The 27,828-nt window shown below is 37.3% G+C and overlaps 2 protein-coding genes across 2 annotated transcripts in view; one reads left to right on the top strand and one right to left on the bottom strand.

Annotated features, from left to right (window-relative positions):
- Positions 1–27,828, top strand: part of NT5DC1 (5'-nucleotidase domain containing 1) — a 127,329-nt gene that overhangs the window by 12,269 nt on the left and 87,232 nt on the right. The window lies entirely within an intron of this gene.
- On the bottom strand, positions 4,383–11,228 carry COL10A1 (collagen type X alpha 1 chain). The gene is made up of 2 exons (XM_059842252.1): positions 11,061–11,228; positions 4,383–6,494 (listed from the first exon to the last, which is right to left on the bottom strand). Exons 1-2 carry the CDS (start codon positions 11,197–11,199, stop codon positions 4,600–4,602), a joined length of 2,034 nt encoding a protein of 677 aa, XP_059698235.1. The 5' UTR covers positions 11,200–11,228; the 3' UTR covers positions 4,383–4,599.

Here is a 27,828-nt window from a genome sequence, read left to right as displayed (position 1 = left end):
GTCTGCTTGTGTGTACACTTGGACATATATGTTTATACCTATCAATCAGGTACCTATTTCTATATGTAAACCTAGAATCTGCAAACAAAATTTGCGATATGACTTCATCCTTTCTAGCTTCTGTCAGAGGCACGTGCATGTATAAGAGTGTTAAAAATACAGGGAAGTGTTGTAAGTGATAGGAACAAGTTTTCTTGGATAAAGCTCAGTGATATCAGAAGTGAAAAAATACAGATAATATGCACGACTCAAATATTGTAATACGAGAAAGTGATATACTCTGTCATGCATCACTTTGAAAGGCTTCACAGTGGTTTTATTTTCCATTTAATAACATAGTCCAGTAGCTAAAGCACTGAACAGTGAGTCAGAAGAACCAGAGATATTTACTTCCTGTATCACTTAGTAGTGATATTCTCATGGACCATCTCTTTTTGCTTCAGGTCCCTCTGTTATACAAGAATAAGGGCACTAATCTTCTATCACTGCTGACAAAGTGATTTTTTTTTTTCTCAATTTCACATCTCACATAACTTCCTGAGGAAACTCTCAAACCTGGATCCCAACATCTGCATACCAGGAAGCCGCAGTGTCTATCATAGCCCAGAATCTGGCCTGAAAACCACAGCCTTTTGACTTAACTTCATGTCTTGTAGAGGGTTTAACCCTTCAGAGAAAAGCAGTGCTCATTAACAGTTAGTCAAGGTAAAATTTCAAAGGCAAACTTATTAAGTGGTCAGTTGAGGGGACGCAAAGTTCCCAACTGGAAACGCCGTCCTAGCGGTGCCATTGTCAGTGGCGGAGCAGAACGACTGACCGCTTTATTTTTTGAAATCCACCGAGTGTTTGCAGTTCACTTTGATTTGTTGTCAGTATGCCCTTGTGTCTCTATGTCCCTTCTCTTTTTCACAGGATTTTTTTTGATCATAATCAGGTGTCTGATGGATTTTGCTTTTCATTGTCTTAGCTATGGTAATTGCCTTAGATAATTGCCCTATGATATTTTTTTTGGATGGCTCTTTCAGATAGGCATGATTGTCCTGACTCAGCTTGATGAAGAGTATTAACCCACTCTTCTCCTTGTAAAGAAGTGAAGAACTGAGGCTTGCAAAAGGAAAGGGGGTTCCCAAATAGTCTTGTATTATTTCAGACATTCCAATATGAAAAATTACTCAAAAAGAAAAAGAAAGGGAAATCTATAAAACAAAATATCAGAAAAGCATGGTGTCAGATAGCAGTGAACACAGATATTTGCAAGGTGGTCATTTCTTACCTAGTAATACCTGCAAGAGAGCTCTCTTCAACTGATATCCCAGCTAAGAATTGCATTTCTCGAGAATCCATTTTATTCTCAATACTTTTTTCTTATTACTGGAATAGTTTGTGACTGAAAGGTGATTAACAGTACCTTGACTGTGTTGGATTTAGTGGATGTTTTATAGATAGTAATGAACAGCAATTTTAAAGAAAGCATCATGGGGCAATGTATTTTACTCTATCAAGCAATGTGGATGTATTATAAAATCAAAATGTGCTCTTGAGAGGATTGTAAGAGTTTGACGTACTGTCAAACTATTTCCTGTCAAATTATTTCCTGGTGAAAAATTTCAGATTTGATTAGTTTTTTGACAGAAAAATCAATGGCTTTTTTAGGGACATGTTGCCAAATGTAACTTCTTAAAGCAGAATTTTGTTACATTTCTTATCTTAAAGGCTACTTTCTCTCTGGAAGACTTGCCTTTCCCTGTAATTTTCCTAACACTTCTGGAAACTATAGCATCTGTGGCTGTATAGTTAAAATTATATATTTGTAATATTTTCAATTAGTTTATAAGATTATATTTAATTTTGAAAGTAAAAAATCATGGCTGGTATGGCAGCATACTTAATAAATGGCCCATAAGAAGGCTTGTTAGGATATATGTTTATGATCACAAGTTTATGGTCTTGGCAGAAGATCACATATCTAGATATCTGTGATATGTGTGTTTTATCTTTAATATGCAACTTCAGATATAAGAAACAAAAAGCAAAGATGCTTTTCTGGCCAAAGGAAAAACAATCTTGTGCAAAATATTAGTAGTTCCTAATGTTGATGTAGCAGTAGTGAGATATCTTTATTTGTCTTAATTGTGAAAACTTCACCAAAGAAGCAAGTGAAAAGTAAATTTTTTACATTTCTTTGCTGTGTTTTCCAAGTAAATACAGAAGGGATTGTTTGGTGCTTCATGGTTTTGGTCACTTAAGTCTTCAGAAATTTCAGTACTTCTTTGGAAGTGATTTTGTACTATAACAGGCTCTTAAGTTTTCATTTGAATGTCGTGATGGATTTTCTTACCTTTGATATCCAAGATGCAGAAGAAATAGTGGTTTGGGAAGGACTTTAGATAGTTTGCTGATCTTCTTGTGGAGAAAATATTAAAAAACAAACTTAAAAATCTTACAGACCTTCTCAAGGTGTCCTCTAAACCAAAAATCCAAAGCTAAAATCAAAGTATAAGTTGTGCTTTTGCCACAATTTTCTGTATCATCTCTAACTTCTCAGTTTTAAGAGTTGCTTTCTTAGTGACTTAATACCTGAGACTTAATATTAAAAGACTTCAAAAATCAGGCATGAGGTTCCAGGCTTTAGACTTATTTGAAGTCCCACATGTTCGAGGAATAAAGACATAGAGCACAAAACCTGATTTAAAGTGGAGGGAGGGAGGGAGGGATGGATGGATGGATGGATGGATGGATGGATGGATGGATGGATGGATGGATGGATGGATGGATGGATGATAAGGGTTAGTGAACTATGCTTTTAAGAATGCTGCTTGGGCCCAATTTCTTCTAAGTTAATTGGAATCACAGGTCAGTGTGGTCCTGAGCTGCTGCGCAACAAGCATCTCCAACAATTTCAAGCATGTGCTTTGGCATAGATTTCATATGTGAACTAATTAACTAGAAACCTCCTACTTAGTAATATTTTCCAGCTCCCAAATCTAGTCCCTCTACTTGTTTCTGGAACAAAAGTTCCAAGTTGGTAGAGTGGATGGGCAGTAGGACATACTCTATTTAAATACTGGGAAGCGCTGTTAAACTAATGTTCATTCATTATTTTACTGAATTATAGCCTAACAGGTTTTCTTATCCAGCAGCCTTTAAAAAGAGGAAGAAAAAAATTCTTAAAGTTACTTTCATTGTAGGTCTTTACAGTTTCCAAAATATTATATACTTTTGCTAATGATGAGTCAACCATCAAGGAAAAGGTATCCTAACTTTTTTATTACTTCTGGTATATTATCAAGTATTAAGAATATTGCTGATTTTGAGTGTACACAGCATAACAAGCCTCAAGTTGTGCCTTCATGAAGAAATGGTAATATCACAAAAATTTTAAACATAGGTTTGCATACTTTCAGTGCAAGCGATTAAAAGCTTCTGTTAAAAACAACAGCTAACTATAGTAGATTTAAGGATTCATAAGGTTTTGATGTATATGATACTTTTAAAGCACATGAATGGCAACTGTCACTGGAAGAAATGTGTGATCAAACTGTTAAGGTTTCATAATTCGTAAGCTATCTTGTCATAGTAGCGTAACAAATTGATGAAATTACTACTTTTTGTGAGACATGTTTGTATGGTAAATATGGTTATGTCTGCTGACTAATTAGTGCCATCATCTGATAAATTTACCAAATAAGTAAAACATATTCCTCACATTATTGTGTTTTAAAGGAATGAACTGTATAGGAAAAATCAGGGCAAGGATTATATCCAGTTTTGGGGTAATAAAGCTATTCTGTTTTGTGTCTGCATGCTTGTGAGGTTATGTTTTTAAGGCTTGGTCAATGTTGTTTTATGTTACTCTGAATGTTACAGAATGTTAGGAGATTTAAAAATGCTGAACTAGTTTGTTGCATCAATGTGCATTAAAGAAAGCTGAGTGGATTTTGAGGCTTCAAGTCTGGTTGCTTTTTCATATTGTGAAACTTTAAATCTTCAGTAACATGTAATAATTTGTAAATCCACCTTTCTCCAAGGTAGTTATTAATTATTAAGAATAGTAGAAATAAATGAAAACTGTGATTATGATATGGACTCTAATAGAGTTGTCATTCTTGTCTCCTGTTGGATAGCTTAAAAATGAAGCTGGATGTAGAATGTTCCTGAATTGTATTGTCCAGGTCTTGAGGTGACTGTGGTGTCTTTGAGACAATTTACTTGGAATAAAATGCCTCCAGTTAATTTAAGTATGGTGAAGTATGATCTAGAATCCCTTATTGTGTTATGAGGTATGATAGTTAGACATTCTGATTTTCCTTTTAAAAGAAAAAAACAGGAAAAAAAGACAGAGACTGGTGCATTATATTAATTCATAAAATTTTTATGTTGCATTCAGTCAGACAATCATCATTCAAAGCAATTTTTTAATGACAATTCTCTAAAAACATACAATATTATTATACTTTGAACCACTCTCTTACGCTTTCTCATTCCCTCCTCCATTCCTTTTGGAACATTGGAGTTGCATGACCTGCTAAGGACAAATCAGAGCAGTACCTGGTTAACATGGTCTGAAGGAGAGTGTGTCAGGACAAGGTAAGTGGGATATTAGATGTGAGCAAAGAGGAAACCTGAGAAAGAAGAGTGAACATAGTCAGAGGAGTAGAGACCATTAGATTCTGAATTGGGCAGTTGGAGCCATACTTGGTCATTCTCCATGAGATCGATGACAGCACTGCCAGAAGCCTGGTCAAGGTATCCTTTCTTGTACTCATCGTAGGTGTACATAAGTGGGGAACCATTTTTGTAGAGTGCAACCCAAACATTTGTTCCTTTTGCGTGTACATGGTAGGAGAAATAGTACAGTCCAGGGGTCCTGCAGGTGAAGATTCCTGTTCTGGGATCATAGTGTTGCTGCCTATTGTACAAGATTTTATCAAATTTGATGGGGACTGTTGCTGCAGGGTAGGCTTTTGAGAGGATGACACTGAAAGCAGACACCGGCATCCCTGTCAGAGCTTGGTTTACTCCCCCTTTTATGAAAGATATCCCTGATAAGTCCCGAGACTCTCCTGCTTTAACATAGCCTTCGGGCATCTGTGGGATTACAGCTTGGCCAGGGGGACCAGGAGGACCTGGGGGGCCAGGCAAGCCTGGCTCACCATTGCTGCCTTTAGGACCGGGGGGTCCAGGTGGTCCCATGGGTCCACTTAAACCTTTCGTGGAAATGCCTGCTGGGCCTGGCAGTCCTGGTGCTCCTGGCTCACCCTTCGCACCAGGGGCTCCTGGCAGGCCAGGAGGGCCGATGGGACCTCTGATCCCAGGTATTCCTGAAGGCCCTCTGGGGCCTGGCTCACCGTTGGTCCCTGGCACTCCCTTGGCTCCTTGTGGACCCATCGGACCAGGCAGCCCAGGTGGCCCAGCAGGGCCTGTATCGCCCTTTGGACCTGGGAGACCTGGGTGTCCCTTAGGACCAGCAAGACCCTGCTCACCTGGGTATCCTGGTTTTCCCTCTAATCCTGGTAGGCCTCGTTCCCCCTTGGCCCCTGGGAATCCCGGGTGTCCTGCAGGGCCCATGTCACCTTTGGGCCCAGGTAGGCCATTCTCACCGGGCAAACCTTTGAGTCCGTGAGGGCCCATGTTCCCTGGTGGCCCGACCGGCCCTGGTTCTCCTGGCACACCAGCTGGACCTTGATCTCCTTTAGGTCCTGGAAGGCCAGGAGGACCTTCAGGCCCTCTGTGTCCCTTCATCCCTGGCAATCCTGGCTTTCCAAAACCTGGGAGTCCTGGGGATCCGGGCAACCCTGCAGGTCCAGGATGTCCCTTGGCTCCAGGGATGCCTGCTGCTCCTGGAGGTCCCATTGGCCCGGGCTTGCCAATTCCAACTTCTCCAGGTTCACCTGGGAGACCCTGGGGACCTGGGAGACCAACTGCTCCAGGTGCACCTGGAAAACCTCGGTCACCTTTCAGACCTGGCTGACCTGGCAAGCCATTTTCACCAGGCTTCCCAATCCCAGCAGGACCAGGGGGGCCCCGGGGTCCCTGTGGGCCTGGAAGACCTCTACCACCTGGGCGGCCTGGAATTCCAAATCCGTTTTCTCCCTTTTGTCCATTTATACCTGGGATACCTGGCTCTCCCTTCTCACCAGGGGGTCCCCTTGGCCCCTGAGCTCCTGGAGGGCCTTGTGGTCCTGGCTTGCCAGGGACAGTCAGTCCTGCGGGGCCGGGAGTGCCGGGGGGCCCTTGTGGCCCTCTTGCTCCTGGGAGTCCAGCAGGTCCAGGTTCTCCTTTCTCACCATTTAGTCCTCTTGCTCCTGGCTTTCCTGGTAGACCTGGCACTCCTGGCTTTCCAACTGCAGAAAACCCAGGTGGTCCTGGGGGACCAGGGGGGCCTTGGGGACCCGGACTTCCAAACCCTGGCTTTCCTGCAGGACCTGGTTGTCCTCTTGGTCCAGCGGGGCCTGGGGGTCCGGGAGGTCCTTGTTCCCCCCTTACCTGCACACCTGTGAGAGAGAGGAAAACAGATCAACCAGGGCATCTACAACCTATTTGCAGGCAATATAGCATGGTGGTAAAATGCATGAAGGATTAATTCAGCTTCATGGAAGTCAAGCTTTAGCTGCTGTATTTGTCACTGAAAAGCTGACATTCAGAGTAAAAGTGTTTCACAGCCCTTACAAGTAACAAGTGCAAATTCGTTGGAAATGTGGGGTGCAAGGCCTCTAGAATTTTTTTTTTTTTTTTTTTACTTCAATACATTCAGGGTCTTCAAAGAGCTTAAAAAGTGCTGTGCAAGTAGATGCAGACTATTAAGTAAGGGAAAAACAACCCAGACAGGTAACAGATTTAGGAGGTCATCAGACTCGATGAATGAAATCTCAGGAAGCTGTCTGTACAGGTGTAGCAGCTTTTAGGAAACAACTTGGTGCTACCTTTAAGTAGTGAGCATTTTGTTCTTCCCTGCCCCCTCCTTTCAAAAGTGACCAGTGTCACTAGTTCTTTTGTAAATATATGAATGTTATATTTTCAGATATTGTCTGTCAAAAAATTCAGACTTTTGTCTGTCATAAAAATTTCACACAGTGTCAAGGTCACAGCTGATAATTCATTTTACTGCTCTCAGAATTCTGGCATTGTTACGGAGTTTTTTAATACTACTTCATTTTCTTAGTTACCAAAACAGCAGGTGGAGCCACTTAACCAAATGTCACAAATAGAGGAATACGCAAACAAGCTCACTGCTTAGTTTGTGAGTGCTTTGGAGGAGCCTTCAGCTTTATGTTGAAATTGGCATGCTGATTTGTTGGACATTACATTTAAGTTTAACAGGTTTAACACAGATACTGTGAGACTACTTCAGTAGTCTCACACTACAAGTGGCAGCATTATAAAACAAAATGGCATATCTGTGATGGGTGTTAATTTAAGAAGTCATTTTAAAAATAAAAACTGAAGGATACAAAAAGGCCTGAATTCTGTTTTTTATAATGGCAACACATTCTATTGAATGCTTATTTAGAAAATATTATAAATTGATCCACGATTGCATCAGCTACAATTTTTCCTTTCAGTCTCTTACAAAAAGACCAGTATTATATATATATATATACACATGAAAGTTTTTACAATTACTATTTGGCTGTCTCTTATAAACTGTATTTTCCAATATGTGGCTAATTTTATTGAACCAAAAGTGAGGTAAAGGAGGAAACTATTCTTCTGCATATTGTTGTGGTTCTTTTTAAATAATAGAGGTATGCTTATGGAGTACATTTCATTTTGGTTTGTTATTGTATCTGCAAGGTTGCCTTCTTCCTGTATTGACAGAGAAATTGTTCTTATCTAGAAAGTGCAGGGAGTGCATTTTCTTTTCTGCTGATGCATAAAGTCAGCACAAATGCATACCAACTTATTCTGTGCATCTTCCTGTCTCATCCTTCTTAAGGCCATGAAAAGGAAGATAGCTGTTAAAATCCTACACATAAAAAACAAGCATGGCCTGTGATTTATTTGTGATATATTGACAATTTTTTCTTGGTAGCAAATTGCATTAGACTTTAGCTCAGAGTGTATCTTCTTATTACTTTTACCATATTTTAGATGCAAATATCAGTCTTAGGTTCACAGAGTAGTGGGTCCTGCCAATTTTGCCTAAGATGTTAAAGGCATTGTCAGCACTCATGTTGTTATAGAAATTTTCTGTGAGCTGTATTGTTCTAAAGTTGTGCTGCTTTTAGATTAAAATTGTAATTTTAATTGTGCTGTCTAAAAACAATGGTTATTCCTCCAAGGAAAGGACTGCTAAATTTATTAATGAAGTAGAATTTATACAAAGAGCATTGAAGTATTGATTGGCTACTCTTTTACATGTCTCAGCATATACCTTGATGCAAAATTTGTTAATGTTCTCTAGTGCAATCAAACCCCATATATGTACTGAATTAAATATGTAGACTTCAACATAACCTGCAGTAATTGTTTATTTAACCATTGCTGAATAGTGAGACCTCATTCAGTTATTGTTTTCAACTTGGGCTTTTCAAATATCTCAAGCCAAAGAGATGCTGATTAAAAAATTATGTTCTGGAGAGCTGCCAAGACCAAGATTTTTTGAACAATTTCACCAAACTAGAAGAAACTTTATAGGTTTTGGTTGTCAACAGAAATTGTGTGGTCCGTTTTATGTTGTCCTGACTCACCAGTTTGGATTTAGACTGAAATTTCAGTTCCAGGCTGCTTTTTGACAAAGCTATACAAAGCAAAAAGATAATTTATTGGTAGCCATATCTGTAGAAGTCAGTGTTTGGTGATCAAATTGGAAAAGTAAGCTATGATGGAAAGCTTGCCATTGCTACTTCAGCTACTTGCAAATGGAACAACTCACTAGAAAAAAGCTGGATTCACTTGGTTCTGTAGGCTCCTGTTTTATTCTTCTGAGATCATCTCACATTAGAAGTGATGATCTCCAGCAGTCTTCCCTCTTTAAATTCTTCTGAAAACTCTATATAGGTTGCTTGTTTTTCAGACTCAGGAATAACAGTCCTTCTGCAGTGCTTGTTCACCAAATCAAAATTTGTCAAGCACTTTTGAATGACTGGACTTGCATATCTGTAAAAATGTAGGCTGTTCCTGCTATTGAGGTCTTGTGTATAGTCTTCTGTTACATTTCCTAAATTGAGAGCATTTTATACTTCTCAGGTTTTGATATAATCATTCTCATTCTAAATATGAATTTTCACTCACACTAGATTCTGTGTTTGTATATAAAGTGAAAACTTAGTTCTGGACAATTTATTTCCCCCTTTCACACTATTTTCTGTCTACCCTGGTTCTTGCTTTATTTGTTGCTGGTTCCCCCTTTCCCAAATATTTTCTGTAGAGGGGGAAAGAAGAACCACTATTAGGAGAAGTGAGTGAAGTATGGTAGAGGATAGCCAAGTAAATATTATACTTCACTTAAGAATAGTATAAAAATGTAAATCATTCTGAGTGAAGTAATGGAAAAACACAAGAAAAGTTAATGAAGAAGGAGGGAGGAAATGCAGCATTAAACTCAGTGAGAATTTTTGCTGTATGTGCTTGTACCTAAACTTGATCCAGGAGTGCTAAGGTTCCAGGAAGTCCTTGTGCTGAAGACAAGGGATGAAACTATGACAATATTTTGGTACAGCCTGGGAGAGTATTTTGGGGGTAACGTTCCCAGCCATGCTGCTCTCACTTGTTTCTTACTACAGGGATTCTTGGAGCCTGTGGGTTGGAGCTGATTGGTATGGGGCCAGTGCTGGCACCAGCTGGTATGAGAGCAGAGTTTCTTTGGGCTCCATGTGTGCTGCACATGATCAGACAGCCCATAGGATCTGTCTGCAGAGCTATTCTGAATCAAACTCCTGAATCAGGGCAATGTGGATGCAATGCCCTGAGTAGCAATTCTACTCTCCAGATTTGCCCATATCCCTTTTCTAGTGAAGAGAAGCTTATTTGCTAATGCTGTTTTCTGGGCCCCTCATTCAGTTTCCTCATTTCTGCTCAAGTGTGATTACTACAACTAAAAGTGGCTGGGTTACAGCAAAAAAAAAAAGAAAGCTATTTTGAATAGCATGATGATGTCTGCAAGGAAATAATGCTATTCTCAGGGGGTAAGGTAGGATGTTTACAAGGAAGATTCACTATTAATTTTAGTGATGACAATTTTGGATAGTCATTATGGATCAGAAGCTTTGAGTTCAAGTTTTTTAAAGAAGATGTTGGCCTAAGCGTGGAAAAATAAAACAGAACTCAAATAGTTTCAGACATTAGGGATAGCCACCTGTTCAACTTAAGGGAAAGAGAGGATAAGCAGAAATAAGATGAAACAATGTAGCATTGCAGTTATGTATTGCCTATCCAAGCTACCATAAGACTGATTTATGCAATGAAGAGGGTTTTTTAAAATATACTAAAGCTAGAATTGTTATATTACTATGTGCTTATCCTGGTAGTTAAAGCATAAGCTTAAATCACTCATGAAAAACTATATGGAAGTTTATAACACGTTTGTCCAACTATATATAATTTTATTTTGTTTTTCTAGGCCTTAAGAAGGTCTTCATTTGCTCATGTGTATCATATATATATTTAAATTCACACCTAAGGTCTGTTTTGCGTACAGATAACATGACAAAATATGTAAAAATTGTTCCTGAATGTAGGTGGGTTTTAGATGACAGGTCTGTTGCTAGAAACCCCAGTGCTGAATCAAGAAATTAATAATTAGCATGTTGTACATCATTAGGTACACAATTATGCTGTGTTACTCCCACTATTGAAGCAGAGATCTGGAGCTTTGTTTCTGCTCTGTATGCCCTTGGTGTTTATTGTGTAAAACATTTGTCTGACAGGTGTGCATCTTTGTCAGTAAGAGGCAACTCCAGAACCACTGTAAATTCTTTTTGCAGTGATAAAATTATTTCAATAAACCTAAATTGTTAGTAAAATTTGAATATCAGTAGTATAAGCACAGATCCTTTGTTCATGTATTGAACCTCTAGGAATAATTGTGTTAGTTTATTATGAAAAAATAGTAAACTTACCTTGACTCTTTACATTGTAGGGTAGAAAATGTGGCCCCTTGATGCTGGATTGTTTCTGATATCGCTCAGAAAAATATCCATCACCACCATGGACAATGTTCAGACAAAACAGCAGCAGTAAAGATACTTGTAAATGCATGTTTCCAAATCTGTTCTGTGTTACAAAAGGTAGAGAAAGTTTGTTGTAAAGAAAAGCTGTTTAGCTCTGGTTTTGGAGCATTAATAGATGAGTTTTCTTAAATTATAGATATTAAAAGTAACAATATTTTGTGCTTACTTCCATCTGCTTCCACTAGTTTTGAAAAATGCTCTAAGAAAAAGGGAATCAGCATTGCTATCACTTTGAATGATGGAGCTGTTGCATAGACAGATTAGAGGCAATAGTCTCACTCTTAGGAAAAGTATAATTTTGATTGGATGGTAGCCTATTCAAGACAGCAGTATTCAGAAAGAGTGACTATTTTAACTAGACCTCCAAAGTAAGTTCAGGAGCTCTATATACCAAAACTCCTGAAAAGAAGAACATTTTTCAGTGAAGATACATAAACACTTCTGTGATCTTACTACCTCTCTCTAATGCTGTAGCAAATGAAGGATGAAATCCTGGTTCCTTCAGTATCAGTGGCAAAATTCTCACCAAGGTTGAAACCTGTTTCTACCTGTAGCCTTACAAAGAGCCCCAGCGGCGTGAGGATGCTGTCACTGGCCCTTAAATATCAACCCTCTTCCCTCCCCAGACAGAAAACAAGGCATCCTGAAGAAGTTACCTTCAAAACCAAAGGGAATAAAATGAAATCGTGACATACCAAAAGTTGTGGAGCTTCAATGCAGCGTGGTAGAGGAGTGAATCCTCCTCTACTGAGGAGGAGTTCTGCCACTGGTGAGTGAGCAGAAGCTGATGATTTTAAGTGCCACCCTTGAGTATTTATCTGGTTTTCCCCTTAGTTGGGTGACTGCTGGACTTAAGCTCCTCCCCCAAAATCTGTAAGCAGTAATTACCTGTGTGTGTATAAGTGTGTTTTTTAGGGGTGGGGGAGAGCTATTTTGGGCAGTCATCCTAGATTCTCTTAAGGGGTTTTTTTGTTAGTTTTTTTCTCATTATTTTATTGGATTTCTTATTGTTTATGAGATTGTATTGCTCATAACTTGTTTTTCCTAAAATTTTATGGCCCCTCTGTTTTAAGTATTGATACAGGTAACACTGGGAAAAATTATGGACTAGTAAGTAAGGTTATTAATTCCAAGTGTTCATTTAAATTTCTCTGTAAATGTTTTAAGGAAAGACCTATACATTTTGAACTTTGGTGAGCTGTTACTTTCAGGAGTAACCCCACTAAAGTTTGTAGAGACCATTTATGTGAGTAACTAAAGACTACTTATGTGAGTAATTGTTCACTGGGATTCAAGTGAAGAACTTCAAATCAATTAAAGTGCTAATAAGGGAGTTGTCAGAGAGCTTGATTACTTTTAGGCAGTTATTTTAGGATTTTATCTTCATGTTATATCTCTAGACTTCTGGTTTCATGTTTGAGGTATACTACTACACATCTAATGCAAGTAATGTTTCTTTATTATTAACTCTTGAAATGTGAGTTCACCTTACAGAATGAAAACTTGTGTCCAGTTGTAACAAATGTACTGAAATCCACCCTGCTTTAATTTAAGGATATTAACACAGGGTGATGTTTGGGGGTTTCAGTTTAGTAAATTTAAACTGATGCTGGTTTTAGTGTTGGTGGATCAAACCTGGTTATAGTTTTAGCTCTTAAGAGATTTTGTTAAACTGGTCTTGTTTAATGGACTATACCCACAGACTGCAACTTCTTTTGTTTTTTAATAAATCTTACAGTGTTTCAGCATCACTTTATTGAAGTTCAGTCCTAAACAGGCAGTAACTCTCAGTCATTGAATTGTTTGTGACTCTGAATAATCTTTTAAAACTGAAGGTTAAAGTAAGAGGCAAAAAATAACTTTTCTGATTAAGGATGAAACTGTAGAATTAAATATGTGGTGCACCTTACTTTAAGAAAAAACACCTACGTGTAAATTATCTGTGTATTGAAACTCTGTTGCCAATTGCAGATTTCTTTGCTATTCATATATACACTCAATTTTGTAGGAGTTATAGGTATACTAATAAATAATGTGTACTACTGTCAATTCTTATGCATGGTAGGTACAGAAGGAACACCTGTTACTGTTCCTACCAAAAGACTGAGCTGGTGGCCCTGAACCCCGTGGCTGTCCTGCGGAATGACAGGTTAACGTGGGCTGAATTTTACCTGCTCCATGTCTTTGTTTAATTCCACACTCTTCAGCTTTTTTGGCTTTTATGTATTATGGCAAACATCCTAGAACACAAGTTACTGTACTGAAAAGGACCAATGGACCATCAAGTCTGTTCTGCTTCCAATTGTGCTAATACCTTTGCTTAGTAGAGAACTGGATTAATGTTTTAACTTACACTAATAAGTACAATAATTTATTCAATGTATTGTTGAACAGTTCTTTTCTTCTATTCTTCCTGGCCATCATCTAAAAAACACTGTTCTTGTATTATTTTTGTAAATAACCCTTTTTGCTGCAGGGGTCTTCAGACTAAAGTCTGCTTTCTTCATTAAGCTTGCATGCCTGACCTGGTCAGTGATTTTCAGAGAGTTTGCATATCTGAGGTGGCATTTCTACTCCCCACATATGTATTCAGTTTCTATTAGTCCTTCAGAGAAAGAAACTCTGTCCTCAGGTTTTTTGTGTAACTTCTCAAAGTTCTTTATTTTAAAAATTAGTCTCTATAAACTCAAATGAGAATCCAGTCGCTTTTGACAGAGGTAGCAAATATATGGGCATAAAGTTTATTTCCTCCTTGAAAAAACACAGCTCCAGCCCCTTTTTTGGTTTGTATAAATCCAAAAATAGCTTTTGATTTTTTAAAGCATTTAAATATACAGCCTTCAGTGGGAAGTGTGGTTGTTGCTAATTTGATAATATTTGGTTAAGAACAGCAAGCGACAGTTTCATGCAAACACAGTTTTGTGTTAATTTCTTGCCTAATTCATAAATACCCCCAAAGCAGGCGCACTTATGTTACAAAAGCACCAATAATTCACACTGATATTTGCCCAGCAGCCTCACTTCCTGCCTCTTAGCTCCCTCTGGGCAGGAAGGTGAATAATCTCTGTGTGTGTCTGCATAAATAGGGATGATTGTGGGGTCAAAAGGTACATACTGGCAAACCCGTTGTCCTTGTGATTAACCTGAGCTCCACCCTATTGTGCTATCTTACTCCAGTTCTTTGGCTTGAGGTTTTGTTTTTTGTAGGTGTGAGAAGATGAGGTCGAATTGGAGTTCACAGGTTTTGTATGTTTTCCCTGTTGCTGTGGCTGTTTCATATTGGCAGAGCACTAACATGCATTTAGTGCTGAGTGTGCATATGAAAGGTGTGCTGTGGTATGTATTTGCCCTTGCAAAAATATGTGCAGCAGACACACTTGTGTATCTTTATTTACAGTAACGGCACATTGTAAACTAGAAAGGTTATTTGCAAAGCTGTTCTCAAAATACAAACCTTCAGATTCTTTTGTTTTACACATTTTAATACGTTTAGAAAGTTGTTTTTGCTTACAAATGAAGGTGTCTTCACTCCCTCCTTCCCACAAATGTAATAGTCAGGAATAAAATTTGATCCATTCTGCTACTTCAGAACTTCCTCTTTAGTAGTGTGCTGGCTGTGTGTTCCCATTTAAAGGTAGTCACGTTATGGCAAGGCAATAGCTGAAGTCCTAATCTTAACTGCCATAAAGACTCTAAATAGTCTCTGTGGGCCACATGAATGGAACTGAAGTCAAAGCCTCCATTGCCATTTGCAGCAGTCTGCAGTGTTTCATGAGATTTGCTAACTGGGTGTTCAGATTGTTGTTGAATGTTGCTGGAAAGCGTGCACTTACTCACGCTTTCCAAAACCCCTTTTTGCTTCGGTCTCTTACTCCCACAGAGTCAGTGGAAATGTGTAGCATGGAAGTGACACCATGATTTGGGAAATGGGAACTGACTTCCACCACAACCCTGCAAGTTACTCACAAAGTGACTTGAGTGAGCCCCACAACAAGCAACTCCTTACAAGGAATAGGCATGGAACGTCTTAATTAAACATAAATTGCAATAAAACAGTAAACGACTCCCTGTCATGCATCCTTAAGAAAAAAAAAAAGAAAGCTGAGAAGCAAAACTCCAGAATAGCTTGTGCTAAGTCCTTGCAGTGGCTGGGAACTCCCCAATTATGTTCTTAATGCTGAGTGTGAATATATTTATTGTTTTGACTTGGAGTATGAGATCTTAATTTTTTCTTCCATCTAAACACAAACCCTGAGCTTAGTTTCAAATAACAGAGTTCTCTGAAAGCAATAGCACACAGCTTTGACTTGAAATATGTCTTATTTTTAATGATTGGCCTTTAGTCTTAATCCTGACTTTTTTCCTTAAAATTGCTGTTATTGATTATAATTACTGTTTATGGTCAAAAATGTTACTCAAGGAACCTGGTCTGTGGAGGGGTGTTTACTCCCTTTATTTGAATTAGTAATCTCAGTTGTGAAGAAAGAGTCAGGGATGTGCTGGTGGGAGATTTTTCCTTTAATTTAAAAATGGGGAGTAATTTGTTATTGACGATATAAAATCAAATCACTGTCAGCAACAGGACACAGTGCTTTTGCTGCTTCTGGCTCAGGTCCAGTTTTCTTACCTGTCTGAAGTAACCTTGAAGAATGTCCTCATCTGTGACTAGATTTCTTCTATTAAAATGCTTGTACCCAAAACCTGTGGTAGTTTTGGAAAGGACTCTAACAGCAAAGTACTCTAACAGCAAAGGACTGTAACAGCTTCTAGCACCATCTCTGGTGAATGAATTCTCCAGTCTCCAATTTTAAGTTTTCAAAAAAAAGTGTTTAAGAGTTTCCACAAGAAGTTTGAAAGCCTGCCATAAATTAAAGGAATAATTGGATTTCTAGTTTGTGGTATGCTTTATGGCACTTTGGAAACTTCTAAATCATGTCAACTCCGTGGTTTAAAGCTGTCCTCTATCCCTTTCTGTCACACGGTGGTGAGAAGTGTTCTCATCCTCCCACTATAGCAGCTAGGTAAGCCCTCAATGGGAGTGCAGAGCAGCAAAGTGTTCCGCTGAACGTGACCGACCAAGCTAATACAGAGGGGTTCCAGCTTTTTATTGCCCACAGTCAAATGGACACAAAGGAATAGGTAAAAGAAAAACTTGTTAACTTGATAGCTGTGGGAAATCTGTGTGGTTGGTTGTTTGTTTTGTTGCTGTTTGTTTTGGTTTGTATTTATTGTAACATTCTATTTACATGGAAGGTATTTTCTACTCCAACTCTAGCTGCTTGGACTGCCCAGGTCTAGAAAACATCTTGGTGAAGGAAATATTTACCTTTCTAATTGAAAAATAAATAAGATTTATCTTGAGTTTTAGAATGCATGTGGTCTTTTTTAATTAAGAGGCTTGTTAAGGTAATGTATAGGGCTGTGCAGCCCTATCTATATCCACATTTTGAGATATAATAAAGAATTCCCTTTAAACAAACAAAGCAAAACAAATTCTGTTACTTCTACAGTCCTGTTGTACTCTTTTTATAGACTTTAAGTCCTTATACTCTTTTAACACTTGTAATTGTGGTTGAGTAAATGTCCTCCTTTCAAGTAGTAGTGGAAAGATGGTCTGTATTTTTCCTGGCACTGCAAAACTGACTGCTGACCAGTTTGTTCTGTTCAGCTCAAGTAACTGTTGATCACAAGAGCTCTATTTAGTATAGCAATATATTTAAATAGATGACACCCAGTTAAATATTTATAGTTGTATTCTGACTGAGTTACCTTGCAGGGACACTGAATAACCATGTTGAAACCTCAAGAGAAGATGTGTTCTACATAGCTTATAGAGAAAGCTTTGAGACAGACATGAATTTTTGATGAAGCAGTCCTCTGAGACAAATTGTATTATTGACTGTTGCTTTCTAACAGCACTACATTGTTTATCACCATGTTCACTAGGCTTGTATGAAGATAAGACAATCTTCACCCATCTTAGAGAATTTCTGGTAACTGAGTAAAAGATACCAAACAGAAGTACTGGTGTTAAAAAGGTGTTTTCCTTGGGTTTCCTGTTGGCCTGACCTTATTCCGTCCTCATTTTTCTTTCTCCTACCCTTGCTTCTGAACGTAAAAACAGCAAATATTGTTTAAATGAATGAATTAATTTGAAGCTCCTATTGGATATGTGGGTTTAATTGAAAACTGATTAGTTTCAAGATACTGAAAAGACAAAGCTGGGTTTATATATTAAATATTCATCCTTTCCTTCACAAATGCTTTTCTAATTAAGTAGTGTAAATATTTAATTTCATGAAGTTTTGTATTTTCACTAGTTCTGTTTAAAAATGCAGACATGCAGCTGATGACAGGACTTGCGTGAAGAGGAAAAGCAGAAGTATTTCGTTAACTTGTTGCGCAGTTCAAGAAAATCAAATTTCCAGGATCCTGGTCACTGAATAGCCTGAGTAAATGCAAAGGTTTTGCTCTGGATTTTGACAAGGGAGTTCCACAAAACTCTTTCTGGAGCTACTTAAACATAACCAGATGAAGAGGTTTCTAGTTCATTCTAGCTGAAGATGCTCATTTTCAGCCTTCTGGTCGATGTTAATTGCACTCCCAGTTGTGGCAATACGATGGTTTATGAAACTTTTCTTTAAGAATTTGATTTGGATTAAAATCAGTCAGACTTTCTTGGGAGTGATGGAGGATGGAGGCTTGTTTTTTTGTAGGTCCGTGTCATTTCACAGTGTATTTAAAATTATTTTTAAACATGTTAATAGATCATTAGTCTTTAAAAATTGCTGCAAGTCTTCTTTCTATTTTAGTAAGTACCTGATGTTCTTGTTTAAAAAGAGCATTCACATAGAAATGTAAATATGCTAAGTAGTCATATTTTCCCAGTGAGGACTATTTTTATTCATTTTTTTAATTCGTGCTCTATTTTTTCACTGATTTTTATTAGATTATTTAATATCTTTCTCTACCTCTGTGCTTGCTGGACTCAAGGTTTCTGTCAGAGAGCCCTGAACCACTGCGAATAAAGTAGAAACCATAGAAAAAAAGAATGAGAACCACTTCTGCTATCCTAAAGGTGAAAAAGTTCATGCAGCTTCCTTTGGTATCCCATAATTAGGGGAATCTTCCAAATACTTGGTCAAAAATAGGTGTAACTGAGCTACTTTTTCAAGTGTATCCACTGGAGCATGTAGTCAGCCTGCTGAATAGTCTCATTCATTGACTATACTACCTGCTGTGGTTTGGACAATTGGCATAGAGTTGTTTTTAAACTTCCATGTTTAAAAACAGGTGCCAATGGGGGAAATCCAGACTTTTACAACCAGAACAAATAAAAAGATGTCTGAGTTCATTTTAAAAATAAGGGATTTGTTTGTTTTATTAAGTCTGGCATTTTAAATATTGTTGTTTTGTTTTAATTTATTTAAATTGAAACTTTGAAAAATTCTTTTGGTGGGTGTGTGTGCATATGGCGGGTGCAAGTCCTGTGAAGAGTAGTTGATGAAGCTGAACTTGTTTAGCCTGGAGAAAAGAGCCTCAGGGGGGACCTTATTTCTCTCTACAACTACCTGAAAAGAAGTTAGAGTGGGTTCCTGTATCTTTTTCTAAGTAGAGTGATACAACAAGAGGAAATGGCCTCAAATTGCACCAGGAGAGGGTTAGATTAGATATCAGGACAAATTTATTTACCAAAAGGTTTGCCAAGCATTGGAACAGGCTGCCCAGGGAAGGAGAGGGGTCACCATTCCTGGAGGTGTTAAAAGACCTGTAGATGTGATGCTTAGGGACATGGTTGGACTCACTCATGATGCTGAGTTAATGGTTGGACTTGATGATCCTAAAGTCTTGTGAAATCTAAGTGATTCTGTATAAATTTTTTATACTCTCTCACTTATGCAAAATAAGCTTGAGTCTATGAAGCCTAAGTGTTCCTGATATTAGTAATAGACTAGTTTTCATTTCAATTAGCTGAAATTGAATTTTTACAAGCATTATATTGTCACATAGGAGAGTCAGAATTACTTGCTTTTAATAAAGTACTACTTCAGTGTCAGCTTTTATTATTACAGAAAACCAGGGCTACAAAGTTTTATAGGTGACATTTGCTGTATTACCTGACTCAAATCACAAGTTTCAATGTCTCCTGTAGGGTATTCCATAGGAGGAATACCACATGAATATGAAGGATGACATCTTTTTATGAACTTTACTAGTGGGCTTTTGAATTTGAAGCTTTGAGGACCAAAAGAGAGTTATATAAAGAGACTCATATGTGAAGCAGATAGATACTTTCCAAACAACATATACAAAAACATATGGATACCAAGAAAAATAGGGACTCCTAAACTCATGACAGACAGCCTGACCAGACTTCATCCAATGTTTTCAATTTCGCTGCTGATATTGTACTAAGTGATGGAAAAACAAAATTTAAAATTGGACTCCTGCTGAAGGTCATTTGAAATGACTTCTGCACCCATTGACAGTTATCTCCACAGGTCACAGATACTCCACCAGTGTAATTCTGCTGCATACAAAAGTAAAAGTGGGGATAGGGAATGGGCTAAGGAGGGAAAGACTCATTTATCCATGTCACATAGTCCAAATTGTGATGTGGACTCTGAATTGTATGATTATCTCATGCAACATTTCTCTGAAAAATGTCTTGTAGAACTTTTGGGTTTGTCCTCCAAAAAGCTATGGATTCCAGTTTGAGAGCTACTGTAAGTATTTGTCTTCTGTAAGAAGGGAAAAGTATAATATGATGATTAGAGAGGGACTTTTTAACAGTAGAAAATAAGGGTTGCTTTAAAAGAGTTTTCAATCCAAAATAAGTGTGGAATCTGGGAAGCTGTGGCTAAAATAAATGCTGTTACTTGATAGGGTATCTGTGCTAGTGTCATCACATCATTTAACAATAAATCTGGTACATTCAATTCAATGGTTCTATTGCCGTTGCATGGCTTATCCAATTAGTATCTGGTTATCCCTTTCTGCACTAGAAACAAGGCAAGGTTCTGTCTTTATATTTGCATATTTGTAATCCCATTCTGCATGAGCTTTCCCTTTTTTTTTAAGATACTTCTCATTTTTCCAACAATTGACTTCAGTATTAGATTTAGATGGAGTAGATTCAAAAAGAACCCTTATATACAGAAGATCCATCTGCAAATTCAGTTAAAAGAATGAGATTTAGAATTTTAGTTTTTGATTGAAACTCTCTTTTCATTTACCAGCTTGAAATATTTTAAAATAAAGCTGAGAACCTTGAAACATTCTCCTTATTTCAGGACATAAACATAACACTATTTGTCTGTTGAAATATCAGTTCACCAAGAATGCATGAGTGAATGCATGCACCAAGTTCATTCAGACAGAGCTTATTGTTTCAGAAAATAGACCTCCTGTGTCTATAGACCTGTGGTGGGATGTATTTGCTTACTTAAATATTAGTAAGTAAAAGCAAAATCAAAATACTAGAATATTTTTCTCCTGTTTCCTTTTTATACTTGTCTAAATCCAGATCTTTTCTGGTATGTCCTGTGTACATAAATTGTATTTTAAAATTGGCTTTCATAGTTGGATTCCACCTTTGGCTGTGCTGATGACCACAGGATGTTTACATGAACTATGGCAGACTTTTCCCTCTGAGCCTCTCCTACAGCGCTATATCCCTGAGACACTCAAGTCATTTAGAACAGGGGGTTTTGTTTGTTTCTGCACCAATAGCTTGCAGGTACTTTTAGGGAATATATATTTAGGCTAGTCACATAGGGAGTGCCAACACTTTTGGAAAACTGAGCTGGCAAGAGCATGAGCACAATTCATTTAATATGTGAAATAATCTCTGGTTAACCTTATGAACTATTTAATACTGATATAGGATAATTTTACTACCTTTAGCAGTTTCTGGAGATACAAAATGCCAAATAAAAATAAGACAAACTTTTGCATTGACTAAGCAAGATCTGTTTTACAAACTTAATTGGAATAGTGGACACAGTTTTGTTACATTATTTCTAAAACTGATTTGGAATGTTCAGACTTCTACTGGATCATCTTTTAGAAGGAGAGAAAGACCTCAATGTAAAAATTTGTATTCTCTAAGAAAACAAGCTGGAGTTTCTGGAGATTTTGATTAGGAGCTGTTGTAATGATGCTACCTATGAATCTCACAGGGCTAAATGGTCTCTTGGGAACACAGAGTCCATTGGTCATTCTCTTGGTCTTTTGACATGGAAAAATCAAAAATAGTCATAGATGTAAAGGACCTGTTTCTGTTGAGACTTGGCAGATTCAGGAATAGAGAACAAGTTAAAATTCCAGTATTTTTAAACCATTTTTCTATGGAATCATAATGCAGGATGCACTACCATCCAGCTGTTCTGAGGGAAAACTGCCTCATGTCATTTGTTCAAACGAGTGGCAGAAGCTTCTCTCCAAAGTTGTTAAAATGCTCCTTAGAATCCATCATTCCTAAGTTACCTGAAGGACAAATATGACACCTCAGATGCAGGTGCTTTTTTGTATCTAGTAGTTGGGAGAAGTGGGCTTGCATACAACTGCAAAAAGTGATGATCAGCAAGACTACGTTTTGTGTTTGGAGTTATTTATGGCTTACATCTAAAATGTCTACTTGAAATAAAACATGATTTTTCCAAGTTATACTGATGTTCTGGAAAGGACTTCAGGCTATCCAAGTCTCAAACATCACCTTATAATCAAGGCCTGATGGCATCTAATTACATTTCAGCTGACTGCACAGCAGCCTGTGAAGTAAAATATTCCAGTTTTGACACTGGTTTGTGCAAATGTGGATCAGGCCTCTGATGTTTTTTCAAGGACATATATGCCCTAAGTCTGTATTTAACAGAAAATGAATTTATAAACAGAGTCAAACAGGTTCTGAGTTTGCAGTCAAGCTTATAGCCTGTTAAAGCTTAGTCAGCTCCCTATATCCCTACAGCACAACATTTTTCCTTGACTTCTGTATTTATGCCATATGCCTGGAAGGCACATAGGAAGCATCTCAAGTTTCTGTTCTTGTGCTAGGAGGACAAAGTAAATGTGATTATATTCTGTCACTGCCTCTTCCAAAAGAAACACAGTCTGTTTCTTTTGGAGAGTGCTCCATTAAGCAGCTAAGTAGGTGTGAGATCTTGAAGCTGAAGATAAGCTCTTTGGGGCATTTAGCTGCCAAACTCTAACAAGCCTTTATTGTGCAAATGCAATCAGAAATTTGTACTAATTGCATAAAATTTCATGGTAGTGGCAGATGGGATATTTTGCACATTGTACCACTATGTCCCAGATTCCAAACCTATGGAAGGAATAAATGCCTTGGAGCTACTTTGCAAGATGTATGTACAGGACTAGGGTGGAAACTTTTTTCCTGACTTTTTATGAAAGGATGAACAAACAGTTTTAAACAAATATTTTCAAAAAAGCAAAAGCATGAGGTATAGGAAGTTGCAGCTATTGCATGAATGAAATACTGAGTTGGACTGGTGAAAATTTGACAGTGTTTTATCTGGAAACCTGATCCTGATGAAACCTCACACTAAAGATGAATTATATATATTTCCTGTTATAACATCAGGTAATTATTTTAATGCTAAACTCTTTTCTCTTATGCTTTTACAATTCAGAGCATCGGGGGTTTTTTTTAGGAAAACTATTTTCACAGTCTTTGCTTTTAATTTTTAAAGACATAGTATTTCATTTTGTTATTAAAAGCTGTTTGATCTACAAAAACTGGTATTGAAAGTTGTAGACTATCACTCAATTGCCATGAATTAAAATGAAATCTTCCCAAGGAAAAAAGCACCAAAAATGCTAATGTTTCATATGTCCTTTATGGTACTGTAATTTAAAGCATGATTACTTGTTATCTCTGTTGTCTTGTTGAGAGACTTGTTGTTTCCTTATTGGTAACTGTATCCCTCTGAGATCCTCTTGCCAAACAGATGCTAGGAGTAAGAAACTAGTGCTTTGGAAAAGTTGAAACACAACTAAACTAGCTTCAGGCTTGTCATCTCCTCCCAAAGGCATTTCTTTCCTTCTTCATCCAGGATATTTATTAAGTTTTCACTTGGAGAACCTTTTAAAGATGAGTACTGCAATGTTCCTGGCTCTGTTTGAAGAACAGTGGATTTATTTTTTTTTTAAGTATGAAAAACAATGGCAAAGTCCATAAGAACTGTACTTTTTAATTCTGTTTCCCAAGATCTGTCATTTGTTTTTCTTAGTCTAGAACAGAATGTTTGCTCTGAATTTCAGTTATTGTCATTTTAAATGACCAAAAATTAGAAAAAACTTTCTGCATTCTCTGTGGTTTGGAGCTGATTTGACTGTTATTGTTACCCTCCTGTGTATATCAGAATAAACTGTAGAGGACTATGTAATGTAGAGGACTATGTAATGTAATGATATACATTCTTAAATGTAGAGGACATTTAAGAATGTATATCAATCTATCTTTTGGTATAATGTATCAATAATAATATATCAATATATCTTTTGGTTTGCATTCCATGGGGATACTTTCTGAAACTAGTTGGTCATTACAACATGGAAGTACAGAGAGAAGATTAGATTTTTAAAACACTGCTTATGTGTGTTTATTTGATTGTTTTTTAGGGCTCTTTTAGGGTTTTTTCCCCCTGCATTTTGTTTCATCATGGATATTGTGATTAGGCAGGGATTAAGGATTGTCAGGATTACACAGACCTCCAGTTTTTCTTAGTGCCTTCATGACAAGAATCTTGCATGCCAAAGGCATATATATAAGTGGAAAATATAACACTGAAAGGGATTTGAGTAGTTGTGGCTATTGCAAAGAGTCCTGTCTCACATCAGTAAAACTGATTCCTGTAGAAATTGCTGCCTTGTTAGCCACCACACATTCTGGTATAAGTTTTGAAGGTGTTTGAAGTACTCAAAATATTACCTCTGTTTAGGGAGTGCAGCATTTAAGCCCATGCCCCAGATAACCTCATCCTAGGTGAGCCATCCTCTGAATACTACTTTTATAGAGGCAGCTAACGGCTGTCCTCAGATGAGGCTGGAGATAAGAATTCATTATTTTCTCTAGCGACTGCCTGATGTATTCTGACACTCAATATTCTGTCATTTAGAAATCCATTCTTAAGTATCTGATTGTGCCATTATTTATGTACTTATTATAATTATTATTATTATTCAGTACTGAATGCTCTGTAATGCCTGCATCTCTCTGCAGCTGGCCCTTAGTGTCTGATGATGATGAATGCCATCCACTGCCTGTAGGCAGGACGACCCAAAAGGACTAAATCAGGCCAGGTGCTGTCCACATTTTAGTCAAACCTTCCTAAAATGCAGTTGTAAGTACCTTCACTGATGGAGGATGATAAGATTGTATGGCTGACTAGATTTCTATTATAGTTCCTATTTAGAACAGTTAGGCAGTAGAAGATAGGGTGATTAGTTTTATTTCTTTGTACTTCAGCATGATGTTGGGTTGTAGGTTTGTGGTTTGGGGTGGGGGGATAATAGAATATAATACTAAAATAATACATTTTAAGAATAGCCCCCTTTCCCTTTACTGCTGTTACTACTTTTTTTTTCTCAGCCTGTCACCTCTTGAAATTTGCTTTCCAAAGTTTGCAAAATGGCAAACCATAAGACAACAACAAAGTAAATCTGTGTTGCTTTCAGGGTATTCTCTTTCCTTTTTCCAATACCACATCAGGATGTGGTTTTACTCCCTTTAGAGCTGCAAGACTTCTCCTGAAGACTCTCTGGCTGGTGGAAGTGGGTATAAAGGGAGAAGACATTTGGCTTGTAACTAGAATTGTGAACACTGCACATTTCCTACATAAAACATGGAAGCAATATGTATACAACTGAAGGCTTATCTGAGTTTTTCAGTGTTTTTTTTTTCTTTTTTTCCAATGTCCATATCTTTAGCTTTGCTCTCTGCTTCTCAGTGTATTCAATGCTTCCTCTTACTATTGTGCTTTACCTACACAGTTAACCATGGCATGGGTGAGATAATAATGCTCATGCATTATCAAGCAGGGGTTCCATGGAGCCAAGCGGTATAACTGAGTCCTTTTTTGAAAAGTAAAGCCAAAACAGAAAAGGAAATACATTTTTGAAGCTGGCTACTACAGAGTCTTTAGGTAGCAAGAAACTGCTGCATTTTATAAAACGGTCTTGCTGCAACTTTTCCAATCCATGTTGACATAGATTCACTGCTTTTAGATAGAAAGATTCAGCTAGAACATAATTAAGGACATATTTTATTTCTGTTCAAAAGCACCATATACAAAACTCTGTATTTAGTATTACACCACCAAAAAGTATAGTCTGTCCATTGAGTCACTTTAAAATATATTCCTTTAAAAATGCAACCTGAGACAGAAGTCAGCAATCCTGAAACTTCAGACAGAATCACTGTCTACTCCTGCTGAAGGCTTTGGATTTTCTAATTTTGTTATAATTTCTGTCATGCTGTCCAAGATCAGAGTTTTCAATGTGTCTCATCGCAAATACCATATTTTTTATTCAATAGAACTGAAGATCATGTGAGTTTGAGTCCTAGCCTTAACATAATAAAAAAAATAAGCTTTAAATTTCCCATTCATTTTATATGTATAGATGCAAAATGAAAAACCTCCTTCTTGGCTCTTAGCTCCAAGAAGCTGCAGAGGAACTCAGGCTAGTGATGAAATACTGCTGTGGTGACAGCCCAAGAACGCTGTCCACTCCATCAGGTCAGGTTTGGAATTCAGGGCACTTCTCTTTTGTTTGTGTCTGTGAGCTTGAAAGAAGCTTTTTCATGCTGGAAACAAATATGGATATTTTTATGATATGCCATTTGTTTCAAGTTCCTTCTTGTAGTTGCTCAGTACTTGTTTTCTTCAAATTCATTAAACTCTTTGGGACTGAAGAGTCTTCTTGCTATCTGAGAAATCACTACCAGGTTTCCCAGTAATTCTCTGGAGTCTTGCCATGTGTCTACAGCTTATTCTCCCTTGAGCAAAATGTAATTTTAAATATTTTCAGTGTCTAAAGCCAAACTGGGTCATTACAATAATTCATTCCTACTGTCATAATACAAGCCAAAGAAGCTTGCCCAGTAGCATCTCTTTCTACCCAAAGCATATTGTCAAGGACATAACATTCTATCCTAGCCTTTATGTAGCTGTGAGTTACTCCAGTTACTTCACAAACAGCTCCTGATCCTGTTTCACACCATAGAGAACTCCCTTTGTTATCACATCTTTCAGTTGTTTGTCAGGAGTTTCTTTTCCATCTCTTTTTTTCTTTGTTTTCCTTTTTTTTCTTCTTGTTTTTTTTTCTCCCCCTTCTGCATCAGAGTGTTGTACAATACCATTATAGCATGCAAGGAGCTATATTAACTTGTTTTGATTTGAAAGAATCTAAGCATCAGAAACTGTCATAGATGGCTACTACAGACACAATCTCTCCTACACATCCTAAAGAACTGTCTTAGTTTCGTATTTCAAGAACACCTTTCTCAGTTCAGTGGTTTTATTTTCATATTTTTCTTTTTCCCTTGATCAATTTCTTGTCCTGTCATCTTCCTGCTTGTTTGGACATGTTAGATATTCTGTCTTTTGGATACAGGGCATATATTCCTATGAAAAAAATTCATGCATATATATCCATAAACTGTATTATATGCACACTGATTGGATAATAGACTTAAATAAAGTTTAAAATATATTTTTTCAATAAGACATCTTTTGTATATATGGAGATAAAAAATTAAGTATCACCTAATTTTCAGAATTTAATTCCAACACTATTTTCAGGCCATACATAAAAATCATACACTTTCATTACAAAATACTAATCAGGTTTTGAAAAGTAATGTAAAAATTAATCCAGATAAAATTATTAAATTGCATAGAAACGTCTAACCTTTTTTTTTCTAATCTCTGATTGCAACTGGTCCTGACTTGAAAATTCAACTTTTATACTAATTGATGTCCAAGAGATAAATGTCAGAATTGGGTATGCTATGGAAAAGCTTTGTAAAAATTCTATTTAATATCTTTGTCTGCAAATTCAGAAGAAAGAGAAGCATTGTTTCCTTATCAGAGGAGGAACATTCCTTGAGCTGTTCTCTTAAGACTTTACCCTTTGGTGCATGAAAATCTTTACTTTTTCAAGAGTCTTTAATTTTGTATTTTCCAAAGTAGTTTTAAACACTGTAATTCTATTTTGAGAAATATTAATTGATGCTTTTATATATAGAGCTCAATTAACTCGTATGTTATGCATCAGAACAGCATTCATCTCTTTGGAAATGATGGGGAGCAGAATGACAGACTGTACTGTTCACCAGAGCAAATGTCTGGACTGGTCCCCTGCATCTGTAAGCAGAGTCTGTTGGATCCTAACTTTGCCCATATTGACAAAAGTCCTTCCTTTGTCAAAGGTTTTCTGTTGGGGTAGTCTGCTAAATTAGTCTGAAGTGTATCTTTCAAGCCAGAAAATTACTTTAAATAGGAAAGGCTAAAGTAGAAATAAGGCTGTTACTGCAAATGTGAATCAACAAAGGAAATCTGGCAGGTCCAAAGCCTACATGACCTACGTGAAGCCTTTCAGAATGTTTCTGTTGACAGATGCATGACTGAAGTTG

Source organism: Haemorhous mexicanus, chromosome 3 (genome assembly GCF_027477595.1).
Source record: "Haemorhous mexicanus isolate bHaeMex1 chromosome 3, bHaeMex1.pri, whole genome shotgun sequence".
NCBI lineage: Eukaryota > Metazoa > Chordata > Aves > Passeriformes > Fringillidae > Haemorhous > Haemorhous mexicanus.
This window is presented reverse-complemented; position numbering and strand designations above follow the sequence as displayed.

Excerpts from the sequence above, each read along its gene's own strand:
- COL10A1 (XM_059842252.1), bottom strand. The coding sequence starts at position 11,199 with ATGCATTTACAAGTATCTTTACTGCTGCTGTTTTGTCTGAACATTGTC. Across the intron at positions 6,495-11,060 it reads CTACAATGTAAAGAGTCAAG|GTGTGCAGGTAAGGGGGGAA; the intron begins GTAAGTTTACTA and ends TCTCTCTCACAG.